This window comes from Rhinoraja longicauda, chromosome 22 (genome assembly GCF_053455715.1).
Source record: "Rhinoraja longicauda isolate Sanriku21f chromosome 22, sRhiLon1.1, whole genome shotgun sequence".
Classification (NCBI taxonomy): Eukaryota; Metazoa; Chordata; class Chondrichthyes; order Rajiformes; family Arhynchobatidae; genus Rhinoraja; species Rhinoraja longicauda.
In genome coordinates, this window is record NC_135974.1 from 22,988,920 (window position 1) to 23,001,751 (window position 12,832).

The following is a 12,832-nucleotide window of genomic DNA, read 5'->3' on the forward strand; positions in this document are numbered from 1 at the left end:
TCGGAACTGTTAGACTTACGACCCAGCCTTCTTCATCCGTGGGTTCTGCTCCCCGAGTTGCCTTTTTGTTGAGATTCATTGCGAGCAATGTGTTTGCCAGTTCAGCGATATCAGCATCTTCTTTCTTCTTGTTCCTCATTTTCAGCTCGTTGCCGTCAATCACTCTCTCCGCCTGAATGAGTTCTGCTTCCTCGGGGATATGAATCAACTCATCTGCTTCCTCCTCCTCCTCCTCCTCCTCCTCTTCCTCCTCCTCATCTTCATCCTCCTGTCCATCTGAACACAAACAGAGGTTCCATTTCATTTTAGAAGGCAAGGAATCGGAACAGAATAGAGAGTCTGATCTCCCAGTCAATGAAAACTGTCCCAGTCTATCTCATCTCCCAGTTTCTATCTCATCTCAAGTTAGTCGATTTTAATGCTGAGGCCATACATGCTTCTATCTCCAGCTTGAATGTAATGAAGGACTAATCTCCCGCATCCCTCTGCAGTAGAGAATTGGAAATTCTGTAATTAGATCCCTCTGAAGAATGGGTAGGAAGGAACTGCAGATGCTGGTTTAAATCGAAGATAGACACAAAATGTTGGAGTAACTCAGCGAGTCAGACAGCATTTCTGGAGAAAAGGAATGGGTGACCTTTCAGGTCTCGTCGATTATTCCTTTTCTCCAGAGATGCTGTCTGATCTGCTGAGTTACACTAGCTTTTTGTGTCTATCTCCCTCTGAAGAATGCGCAGGAAGGAACTGCAGATGCTGGTTTAAACCGAAGAGACACAAAATGCTGGAGTAACTCAGCGGGAAAGGCAGCATCTCTGTAGAAGGGTCTGAAGAAAGGTCTCGACCCAAAACGTCACCCATTCCTTCTCTCCAGAAATGCTGCCTGTCCCGCCGAGTTACTCCAGCATTTTGTATCTATCTCCCTCTGAAGAATGTTTTCCTTGCATCAATCCTGAGACAATGAACCAGAAATCTCACCATCCAAACACCATTGCGTGGTAATGGAGAAAACTCCAAACAGGACTTCTTTCCTTGAGAAGGCAGTAAATTAATTCACTGGCCCCGATAATAATCAGGCAGAGCTGCTGTCAAAAGGGCCCCGAGCATAGCGAGACAAGTATTGCTTTTGTTCTCTCTCTTGCCAATAAATCTGATTTGTAACTAAACAGACGAGTGAGCCTTTCTCTGTTCTACTCGTCAGGTCCTTGAACCTGTTCCCTTGCAAAAGTTAATAAGTTTTCAGTTGACACTGAACGGTGATAAATGCTGTCAACGTATACAGTGAGATATAGATCAGCCTCAAAAAAAGGGCAGAGAAATGGCAAATGAAGTTTAATCCGAGCAAGTGCGAGGTTTCCATGTTGGCGGGGAATGTAGAAAATTAATGGCAAGACGCTCAAGAGCATTGAGATTTTGGGGTCCAAATTCACAGCTTCTTTAAAGCATCAACACAAAAAGATAGAGTGGTAAAGAAAGTGTATTGTATATTTGCTTTCATCAGTTAAGGCATTGAGTATAAGAGGCAGGAAGTCATATTGTAGCTTTATCGGACTCCAGTGAGGTCTCATATGAAATGTAGTGTACAGTTCTGGTCGCCCTACTGCAGCAAGGATGTGGAGGCGGTGCAGAAGAGTTTTCTCAGAATGCTGCCAGGATTAGAGAACATAAAGAGAGGCTGGACAAATTCAGATTGTTTTCTCTAGAATGTCAGAGGTTGAGGAGAGACCTGTTAAATTATGCCATAGATTGATGGTGAGAATCTGCATCCAAGGGTGGAAATTTCAAAAACTGGAGGGCATAACTTGAAGGTGAGAGGGACAAAGTTTAAAGGAGAGGTCTGGATCACGCTGCCAGGGGTGATAGTGGAGGCAAATAACATATAACAAACATATAACAACCACAGCATGGAAACAGGCCTGTCCGGCCCTACCAGTCCACGCCGACCATTCTCCCTGACCTAGTCTCATCTACCTGCACTCAGACCATAACCCTCCAATCCCCTCCTATCCATATACCTATCCAATTTACTCTTAAATAATAAAATCGAGCCAGCCTCCACCACTTCCACCGGAAGCCCATTCCATACAGCCACAACCCTCTGAGTAAAGAAGTTCCCCCTCATGTTACCCCTAAACCTTTGTCCCTCAATTCTGAAGCTATGTCCCCTTGTTGGACTCTTCCCCACTCACAAAGGGAAAAGCCTACCCACGTCAACTCTGTCCGTCCCTCTCAAAATTTTAAAAACCTCTATCAAGTCCCCCCTCAACCTTCTACGCTCCAAAGAATAAAGACCCAACCTATTCAACCTCTCTCTGTAGCCTAAGTGCTGAAACCCAGGCAACATTCTAGTAAATCTCCTCTGTACCCTCTCCATTTTGTCGACATCCTTCCTATAATTTGGCGACCAGATCTGCACACCATACTCCAGATTCGGCCTCACCAATGCCCTGTACAATTTCAACATTACATCCCAACTTCTATACTCGATGCTCTGATTTATAAAGGCAAGCATACCAAACGCCTTCTTCACCACCCTATCCACATGAGATTCCACCTTCAGGGAACAATGCACAGTTATTCCCAGATCCCTCTGTTCCACTGCATTCCTCAATTCCCTACCATTTACCCTGTACGTCCTATTTTGATTTGTCCTACCAAAATGCAGCACCTCACACTTATCAGCATTAAACTCCATCTGCCATCTTTCAGCCCACCCTTCCAAAAGGCCCAAGTCTCTCTGTAGACTTTGAAAATCTACCTCACTATCAACTACTCCACGTATCTTAGTATCATCTGCATATTTACTAATCCAATTTGCCACACCATCATCCAGATCATTAATGTAAATGACAAACAACAGTGGACCCAACACAGATCCTTGGGGCACTCCACTAGACACTGGCCTCCAACCTGACATACAATTGTCAACCATTACCCTCTGGTATCTCCCATTCAGCCATTGTTGAATCCATCTTGCAACCTCACTATTAATACCAAACGATTTAACCTTCTTAATCAACCTTCCATGTGGAACCTTGTCAAATGCCTTACTGAAGTCCATATAGACAACATCCACAGCCTTGCCCTTATCAATTTCCCTGGTAACCTCTTCAAAAAATTCAAGAAGATTAGTCAAACATGACCTTCCAGGCACAAATCCATGTTGACTGTTTCTAATCAGGCCTTGATTATCCAAATAATTATATATATTGTCCCTAAGTATCTTTTCCATTAATTTTCCCACCACAGACGTCAAACTAATAGGTCTATAATTGCTAGGTTTACTTTTAGAACCATTTTTAAACAAAGGCACAACATGCGCAATGCGCCAATCTTCCGGCACCATCCCTGTTTCTAATGACGTTTGAAATATTTCCGTCATAGCCCCTGCTATTTCTGCACTAATTTCCCTCAATGTCCTAGGGAATATCCTATCAGGACCTGGAGACTTATCCACTTTTATATTCTTCAAAAGTGTCCGTACCTCCTCTTCTTTAATCCTCCTAATTTCCATCACTACTCTACTTGTTTCGCTTACCTCACATAATTCAATATCCTTCTCCTCGGTAAATACCAAAGAAAAGAAATTGTTTAATATCTCCCCCATTTCTTCTGGCTCAGCACATAGCTGTCCACTCTGACTCTCTAATGGACCAATTTTATCCCTCACTATCCTTTTGCTATTGACATATCTGTAGAACCCCTTGGGGTTTACTTTTACATTACTTGCCAAAGCAGCCTCATATCTTTTTTTCGCTTTTCTAATTTCCTTTTTAAGATTCCTTTTACATTCTTTATATTCCTCAAAAACCTCATTTACTCCCTGCCGCTTATATTTATTGTATATCTCCCTCTTTTTCCGAACCAAGTGTCCAATTTCCCTGGAAAACCACGGCTCTTTCAAATTATTATTCTTTCCTTTCCACCGAACAGGGACATAAAGACTCTGTACTCTCAAAATTTCACCTTTAAATATCCTCCATTTCTCTATTATATCCTTTTCATAAAACAACAATTTCCATTTCACTCCTTTTAAATCCTTTCTCATCTCCTCAAAATTAGCCTTTCTCCAATCCAAAATCGCAACCCTTGGTCCAGATTTGACCTTCTCCATAATGATATTGAAACTAATGGCATTATGATCACTAGACCCAAAGTGCTCCTCAACACATACCTCCGTCAAATACAAGAGAGGAGCTGATAAGAGGCCTTTAGATAGCCACATGTTTATGCAGGGAGTGGAGGGATGCAGTTCACATGCAGGCGGAGGAGATTAGTTTAACATGGCATGGTGCTCAGCATGGACATAGTGACATAAAGGGCCTGTTCCTGTGCTGTACTGTTCTGTTTTGTAGGTTACTGGTGAAATGGGACAGGGAATGCTGTAAATAATGAAAGCAACAATTTGAATCAACCTGGTTGATTCCTAAATGAATGCATGGTGTAAAGACTGCTTATCAGTGACGTAAAGAATAAAAGGCGATCTTATTAAAGCATGAAAGATTCTGGTGGGAATGACAGGGTGGGTGCTGACACGATGTTTTCTCTGGAATATCTAAAACAAGGAGCATAATTTCAGAATAAGCAGACATCACCCACATTTGACAGCAATCAGAAAACATTTTTTTTGTTCAGTGGGTCAAGGAATATTGGAATTCCTGACCCGAGGCAGCATGCAAGTAGAATTACTGAATATACGCAAAAGTAGATTGAAAAACGTTTCAACGTCTTGCTGGTCCATGTTTTTAGTTTGCCATCAATCATTCTCTCTGCCGGAAGACTGGATGGTGGCTAATGTTGAGCTTTTATTTAAGTAAGTCTGCAAAGAAAAGCCGGGGAACAACGAGCTGGTCAGCCTAATATTAGTGGTGGAAAAAATACTGGAAGGAATTCTGAGAGACAGGATTTACACGCGTTGGGGAAGGCAAGGACTGATTAGGGATCGTCAGCCTGGCTTTGTGGACGGGAAATTGTGTTTCAGGAATCTGATTGAAATTTTTTCAGAGATCACCCAGAAAAATATATGAGAGCAACACAGTAAAAGTTGTCCACATGGACTTTAAGGCGCTGAAAGGCTGTAGCTCTACCGCTGTGCCACTGTGCTGCCCAATGGACAGTTTGCTGCCGATTGGATAGTTAATTTCCCATCTCATCTTCATTACTGGACAATAAAAATCAATAACTGCACACTGAATAATATGAAAGCTCGAATATATTAAACCCCCACGGGAAATAATCAATTGTAGAGAAATGTTTTGCAAAGAGTTCATCCAGGTTTCCACGAGGTCATACAGTTTTTGCGAATTCCGTAGATTCATTTTTCCAAGTTGATATAAATATATTGCAATTGCAGACAGAACGTGCATTTACAAAGTGCATTTGCTCTGTCCTCTACAGCTCTCAAAGTGCTTTGCAGTCCCCACGATTTTTGAAACTGAATTTGTATGTTCTTCCTGTGACCGTGTGGGTTTTCTCCGGGTGCTCCGGTTTCCACCCAAACTCCACACTGTAATTCTAAAGTCTAAACTTGATAATTCTCGCCTCATGAATCAAAAGGTTACGATTCAAACCCTGCTCTAAACACTTGAGCACAGAAATCCAGGATGGCTCTCCGATACTTTAGTGAAGGAATGCCACACAGTAATAGAATGCCCAACTTGCCCACACCGGCCAACGTCCCACCTACACTAGTCCCACCTGCCCGCGTTTGGCTCATATCCCTCCAAACCTGTTCTATCCATGTACCTGTCTAACTGTTTCTTAAATGTTGGGATAGTACCTGCCTCAACTACCTCCTCTGGCAGCTTGTTCCATTCACCCACCACCATTTGTGTGAAAAAGTTACCCCTCAGATTCCTGTTAAATCTTTTCCCCTTCACCTTAATCCTATGTCTTCTGGTCCTCGTTTCACCTACTCTGGGCAAGAGACTGTACAAGTATTGTCTTTCCGCTGTGCATCAACCCGATCTACTCCTCTCATGATTTTATGCACATCTAGAGGCACTGTGCTGTAAATCAGAACTTCAACCACCTCCGTTCTCTTAATCCATGCAAATCTATGAGAGCAGCGCAGTAGAAGTTGTCTACGAGGACTTTAGCAAGCTCTTTGATAAGATACCACAAGGTAAGCTAATCTGGAAGTTTAGATTACATGGGGTTGAGCATGAAGTTGCCAATGGACACAAAATTGGCTTGAATGTGGGAGAAAGAGGGTTGCTTTTCAGACTGGAGGCCCGTAACAAAGGCTGTGCCACAGCGATGGGTGCTGGGTCTACTGTTGTTTTGTTATTTACATTAGTGATTTGGACAAGAATGTAAGTAGCCCAGAATGTAGGAAAATGGTTAGTAAATTTGCAGATAATACGAAAATTAGTGGTATTGTGGACATTGAAGAAGGTTATTCAAGATTACAATGGGATTTTCATCAACTGGGCCAATGGGCCAAGAAATGGCAGATGGAGTTTGTTTTTTCCTCAACATGGGTGTCCTTTCAGCTTGGATTTGGACTTCAGAACCAAAAAATGCCACCTCATTGACCACTGTAGTAAGAAGGTGATTAATATCTCAATACCATCGACAACCAAGGCTGTCTCTGCAAAATCATCCAAATTCATTGGAAGGATCGGTGAACATCCCCAACACTGAGGCTCTATTTACATTTGAGTGGCTATATTATGGAGGTCACATCATGTGCACACCTGACATCTGACACGAGAGGAATAGATTAGGTACATGCACAGAGATTTGTACCCATCTGGGTAATCACGAACCAGAAGACAAACAGTAGGTTTCTGGTGGGGGGGGGGGGGGGGGGGAGATTTAACAGGAACCTGAGGGGCAACTTATTTTTTTTACACAAAGGGTGGTAGGTATATTAAATGAGATGCCTGAGAAGGTAGTTGAGGTAGGTACCTGGAATATTATTCAATGAAAGCAAAGATGGAATTAAAAAGAGAAAAGCAAGGAACTAAAAATCTGTTGATGTGACAAAATTTGTATGAATCTACGACTCCTGGAATTGACACTCTACTACGAGGTCAGTCATGGGAACTGCATGCCAGGCAGACAGCGAAATTGAAACACATGCTCGAAACTTCCTTGAAGAAGTTCAATGCCCTCTGCAGTTCCTTCCTACATATGTATCACCCTGATCTTCAGCCAATCTGAGGTGGAAACAAGAAATTTTAAAGACTGCAGTGTAAATTTATTTCCTTGTTGTTGACCATAAATTAATAAGGCATCATTAATTTAGAATCTAACACGCAAGAGCATCCACTTAAGGGAAGCAATAAGAGTACACCCTTAACATTCCGCTTCACCGAGTGATACATTCCAGTAGTCAATTTGAATGTGCCTCATCGGGCGGCACGGTAGCGCAGCGGTAGAGTTGCTGCTTTACAGCGAATGCAGCGCCGGAGACTCAGGTTCGATCCTGACTACGGGTGCTGCACTGTAAGGAGTTTGTACGTTCTCCCCGTGACCTGCGTGGGTTTTCTCCGAGATCTTCGGTTTCCTCCCACACTCCAAAGACGTACAGGTATGTAGGTTAATTGGCTGGGTAAATGTAAAAATTGTCCCTAGTGGGTGTAGGATAGTGTTAATGTACGGGGATCGCTGGGCGGCACGGACTTGGAGGGCCGAAAAGGCCTGTTTCCGGCTGTATATATATGATATGATATGATATGATATGAAAAGGCACGCGTTAAATGGTTTTATCATTAAGAGGGCAGCACGGTGGCGCAGGGGTAGATTTGCTGCCTTGCAGCGCCAGAGACCTGGGTTCAATCCCGACTATGGGTGCTGTCTGTACGGAACATGTACATTCTACCCATGACTGCGTGGGTTTTCTCCGAGATCTTTGGTTTCCTTCTGCACTCCAAAGACGTACAGCTTTGTAGGTTAATTGGCTAGGTATAAGTGTAAATTGTCCCTAGTGCATGTAGGATAGTGTTAATGTGCAGGGATCGCTGGTCGGTACAGACTCGGTGGGCTGAAGGGCCAGTTTCCGTGCCGTATCTCGAAACTAAACTATCGACTGACGTCTATTACAAACCCACTGACTCCCACAACTATCTCGATTGCACTTCTTCCCACCCTGCTTCCTGCAAAGACTCTATCCCCTTCTCTCAATTCCTCCATCTATGCCGCATCTGCACCCAAGATGAGGTGTTCCATACCAGGACATCCGAAATGTCCTCATTCCCCTCTTCCATCATAGATGAGGCCCTCACTCGAGTCTCCTCGGTTCCCCACAGCTCTGCCCTTGCTCCCCCTCATCACAACAGAGACAGAGTCCCCCTAGTCCTTACCTTTCACCCCATCAGCCGTCGCCTACAACACATAATCCTCCGAAATTCCCACCACCTTCAACGGGATCCCACCACTAGACACATTTTCCCATCTCCACCCCTTTCCGCCTTCTACAGAGACCATTCCCTCCACAACCTCCTGGTTAACTCATCCCTTCCCACCCAAACCACCCCTTCCCCAGGTACCTTCTCCTGCAACCTCAGAAGATGCAACATCTGTCCCTAGAACTCCTCCCTTGACTCTGTCCAGGGACCCCAACAGTCCTTTCAGGTTAGACAGATTGCCTTGCATCTCCTCCAACCTCATCTATTGTATCCGTTGTTCAAGATGTGGAATCTTATACATCGGCAAGACCAAATGTAGACTGGGCGATCGTTTCGCTGAACTCCTTCACTTGGTCCGCCTGAACCTGTCTGGTCTCCCGTTTGCTCTCCTTCCCATTCCCACACAGACTTTTCTATCCTGGGTCTCCTCCATTGTCAGAGTGAGGCTAAATGCAGATTGGAGGACCAGCATCTCATATTTTGCTTGGGCAGCTTAAAGCCCTGTGGTATGAATATTGATTTCTCGTTAACTTCAGGTTGCCTCATCCCGCTCTATCCCGCCCCCACCAAAGTCGCACTAGCTTCTCATTTTCACCCAACAATGGCCTGTTTCCTTTATCATCGTTACTTTTTTGCATATCTTTCATTCATTGTTCTTTATCTCTCTACATCATCGTCTATATCTCTCATTTCCCTTATCCCTAACCAGTCAGAAGAAGGGTCTCGACCCGAAGCATCACCCATTCTTTCTCTCCATAGATGCTGCCTGTCCCGCTGAGTTACTCCAGCTTTTTGTGTCTATCTTCGATCTAAACTAAAACTAAGATCATATTAAGTGGTTAAATGTATTGTAACGAGCAAACAGGGTGTGAAGATAATGGCGAAAAGTATGAATTTTATGTCACAATCAAAGAGTTGCATTAATAAAATATGGACAACTTATTACCTGCATTTTCCATGTTGTGAGGTGATGTCGCTGGAATTTCGCTCACACCCATGAAGCCAAGGCCCAGCCACTCTAAGATTATTGAATGCCTTCCTCTAGGTAATAGCATATGATCAAAAATCTGCAAAATTGAAACAATCAGTAAAAACCAGCAATATTAGCTTCATGAAAGTAAAAACTGTAGGTGCTTGACGTGCATGGTTAAAAACAGGAAATGCTGGAAACTATCAGCAAGTCAGAAAAACAATAATTGTTTTCAGCATAATGCCCTTCAAGCCCGAGTTCAATGGTCCTTTAATGTCACATGTACCAAGGTGGAGTCAAATTCTTTTTTTGCATACATTTCAATAAAATTATTGCCATACATAAATACAATCTCAGATTAAGTACAGAATGCATAGAGACAACCCACTGAGACCATATGCAAGAATCACCAGGTTTTGGTGCCTTAAAAATATCCATTGACTTGGGCTCCAGTCTTCTGTGGCAACGGATTCCACAGATTCACCACCTTTGACCCATATGATGAATAATCACTTGTTTAAAATGGTAAAACATGTTGGAATTTATGGAACCACACCTTTGCAAGCCTCATTGTAAATGGAGAAAAATAGAATAACTAGGATATACATACCAGTCCACTCTGCAAGCTGTTCCAGTGCCCTGCTATATATTTTTCCAAATACTGTTCATGAAGAACTCCTTGTGTTGTGCACTCCAAATGTCTTGCTGCGGTGCAAATCTTTTGCTCAGATTCTCTCATCTGATTCGTTACCTATAATAATTTGTAGATAATTTACTTCATGCAAATGTTGCTAATATTCATTTCAAGGCATGGGATTTCAGTGCTGCTTTATAGGCTAGGGAAGATGTACAACTAAAGTACAAGAAAGCCATTGCTTAACGGTGGTGAGAAGATGGAGAGAAAGGACAAGAGAGAAATGGAAAAGGGGAAAGAGCAAAGGGAAGGAAAGAAGAGTGAGAGAAGGGCGAAAGACAGTGCAAGAGAGTGAAAAAATAAAAGTAAAACTCTCTCTGACGATCTCCTTTCAGTCACCCCCACCCCTAAACTCCTCCCTACATGCTCCATTTAACCTATTGATGCTCCTGCTCTCCAGAGGAATCAAAACTTCAATTCTGAGCCATCTCCTATCTCCAACTATCAGGTCCAGGCCAGATATAGGCTGGTTGTGGGCAGTGGAGGCAAGTTACAGACCAAATAGCAATGCTTTGGTTACTGGGACAGTGTGTTGAAGATGAAGTTTGATGTAGAGACAGGGTCATGTCAGTTGAAACTGGCTCAGGGAAATTAGTGCAAAACCTCTATATTTCTGATTTTCCCAGTAGTACACACTAATTAACAATCAATTATCAGTCACCAGTGACTAAGAACCCCAATACATATTGCAATCTTACTTCAAAATAGGCTCCTCGCAGGTGCTGAGGAAGTTTTTTTCTGAAATCCCTGGTATTCCTCAGTTCCTTCAGGGTGAATCTTTTCAGTAGTTCGCTGTTACTCCGTCCACCCACCCTGACCAGGCCAGTATGCAAAAATCCATAGATTCCTGAACAAAACAAAAGCAGGTTTATTTGGCCAAGGTTCTCCTCTTTCAGTAATTCGCTGAGGGCAATAGTGGGATCTTTGTCCAATACCCGTGTAAAATCATGCCATGTTCTCGGAAAGACCTTTCTAACATTCTGGGTTCACATTCTGTGGCATCCAGTATTTTCTTAGTGTTGTCATTAGTGTATTTATGTTGGATTCACCTTGGAAATACCATGCAAAAATAAACCACCCCGAGAGAGAGGGAATTATGTTAATCCTTCGAAATGAATTGCATTCCATTCTGGACATCCCATTTCAGGAAGGATATATTCACTTTGGAGTGGAATATTGATGTTGGACTAGAAGTCCTAAAGTTTGAGAAAAGATTTAAAATCCAGACTTTAAATACCGCGATTAAGTTCAACTGATTGGTGATGCAATTGAGGTGGATTAAGTACATGATGGGAATTTATTTTCTTGGGTTTATTTGGTCCAAGTGCTATGTATGCGTTCAAATGCATGCATAGGCCCATCACAGAGATCTGAGGTAAGGCGACAATTGTACCTGAAAAACCAAGAAGTGTAGATGGTGACAGTGGAGGTCTATTATGCGGTCCTGCCAATTTTACCTGTGAACTATGGAGGTCAGAAAGAACCATGTACAAGTACATGGTGGTTAGTTCTCACAGAAACAAATCATTTACTTATAAATAGAAAGAGAGGGAATCTTATGTTACTCCCAACGTAACTCTTCTGGTGGCAGCAGAGGTTAATGTCGGAGTTGATATAATTTGAAAAGTGTTCTTGTTCAGATAGATGTGGAGATATGCAGCTAATGTTTAATTGGCATCAACTTCATAATAATTGTTCCCTTTGACAGATGCTGTTGAGTATTTCCACTATATTCCTATTTTTCCCCAGCATTATAGTACCTCGTCTTTGGACAATATCATAATGGTTGGTATGGCGATGCAACCAGAGTCAACAGCAGTTTTCAAAAAAGAACTGGAAGGAAAAAAATAATTACGGGAAATGGGAGAGGGTAAAAGGATGGATCTAATTGGACCCTCCACAAAACAGAAGATACAGACTGGGCCATCGACTCTCTTCTGCACTTTACCACAACTCCATGATCCTACATCAGGGGTCAGGGGATCAGGGGGTATGGGGAGAAGGCAGGAACGAGGTACTGATTGAGAATGATCAGCCGTGATCACATTGAATGGCGGTGCTGGCTCGAAGGGCCGAATGGCCTACTCCTGCACCTATTGTCTATTCTGTCAATTGCCTTCAACACCTTATTTGGCTCAATGAAGTCAACTCTCATTCCTCTGATCTTGAGCAAGTGAACACTAATCTTATTCACTATTTCGTCAGATAACCACCTAATGCCAGAGATCAAACAGTTAACCTACACTGCGCTGGTGTTCAGATAGCTATCTCCTTAAGGTACAGGGAGCAAAACTGTACACAAGTTGGCCAGCTATCACAGTGGTCCTGGGCTTAGTTTGTGTTCAGTCCATTGTCAAGATAAACTGACTTAGGCCCTTATTGATCATTCTCATCAGATCTTATCACCTGCTGTCAAATCTGTGTTTTTTTTGTCTCCACTGGGCCTTCTGTACATCTGACAGTTGGCCTTTAATTCCTTGCATTTGCAGGAATTGGGTAATAGAGTTGCCAATTAAATCAGCCATTGCTTCTGAAGTAGACATTTTGGAACAATGTCGTCCTGTTTCAAAATGAGCAGCATTATGTCAAAACACTGTGGTTGAACTCCCAGCCTGGCCTCAAGACAGACAATTTTTTAAAATACGTCATCCAGCCGAATCAGCTTCGACTTTCAAGTCCTCTCTCAGCTCTGGATAACAAATGGACATTGATCTATCGTGAACTCGCTTCAACTTAAAATTATACATCAATATAAATGCCACTGAGATAGCGCTTCTGTGAATGTTTATGAAACTCTTAACATTGTTAATTATCCAT

General features: G+C 42.7%; 1 protein-coding gene across 2 annotated transcripts in view; it reads right to left on the bottom strand.

Annotated features, from left to right (window-relative positions):
* znfx1 (zinc finger, NFX1-type containing 1) overlaps positions 1 to 12,832 on the bottom strand; it is a 48,095-nt gene that overhangs the window by 18,637 nt on the left and 16,626 nt on the right. For both annotated transcript variants that reach the window (XM_078418978.1, XM_078418977.1), the window contains 4 exons: positions 10,714 to 10,862; positions 9,932 to 10,072; positions 9,298 to 9,418; positions 20 to 276 (listed from right to left, as the gene is read on the bottom strand). In XM_078418978.1, the coding sequence (XP_078275104.1) occupies positions 20 to 276; positions 9,298 to 9,418; positions 9,932 to 10,072; positions 10,714 to 10,862 (668 nt within the window). The remainder of the gene's footprint in view (positions 1 to 19; positions 277 to 9,297; positions 9,419 to 9,931; positions 10,073 to 10,713; positions 10,863 to 12,832) is intronic.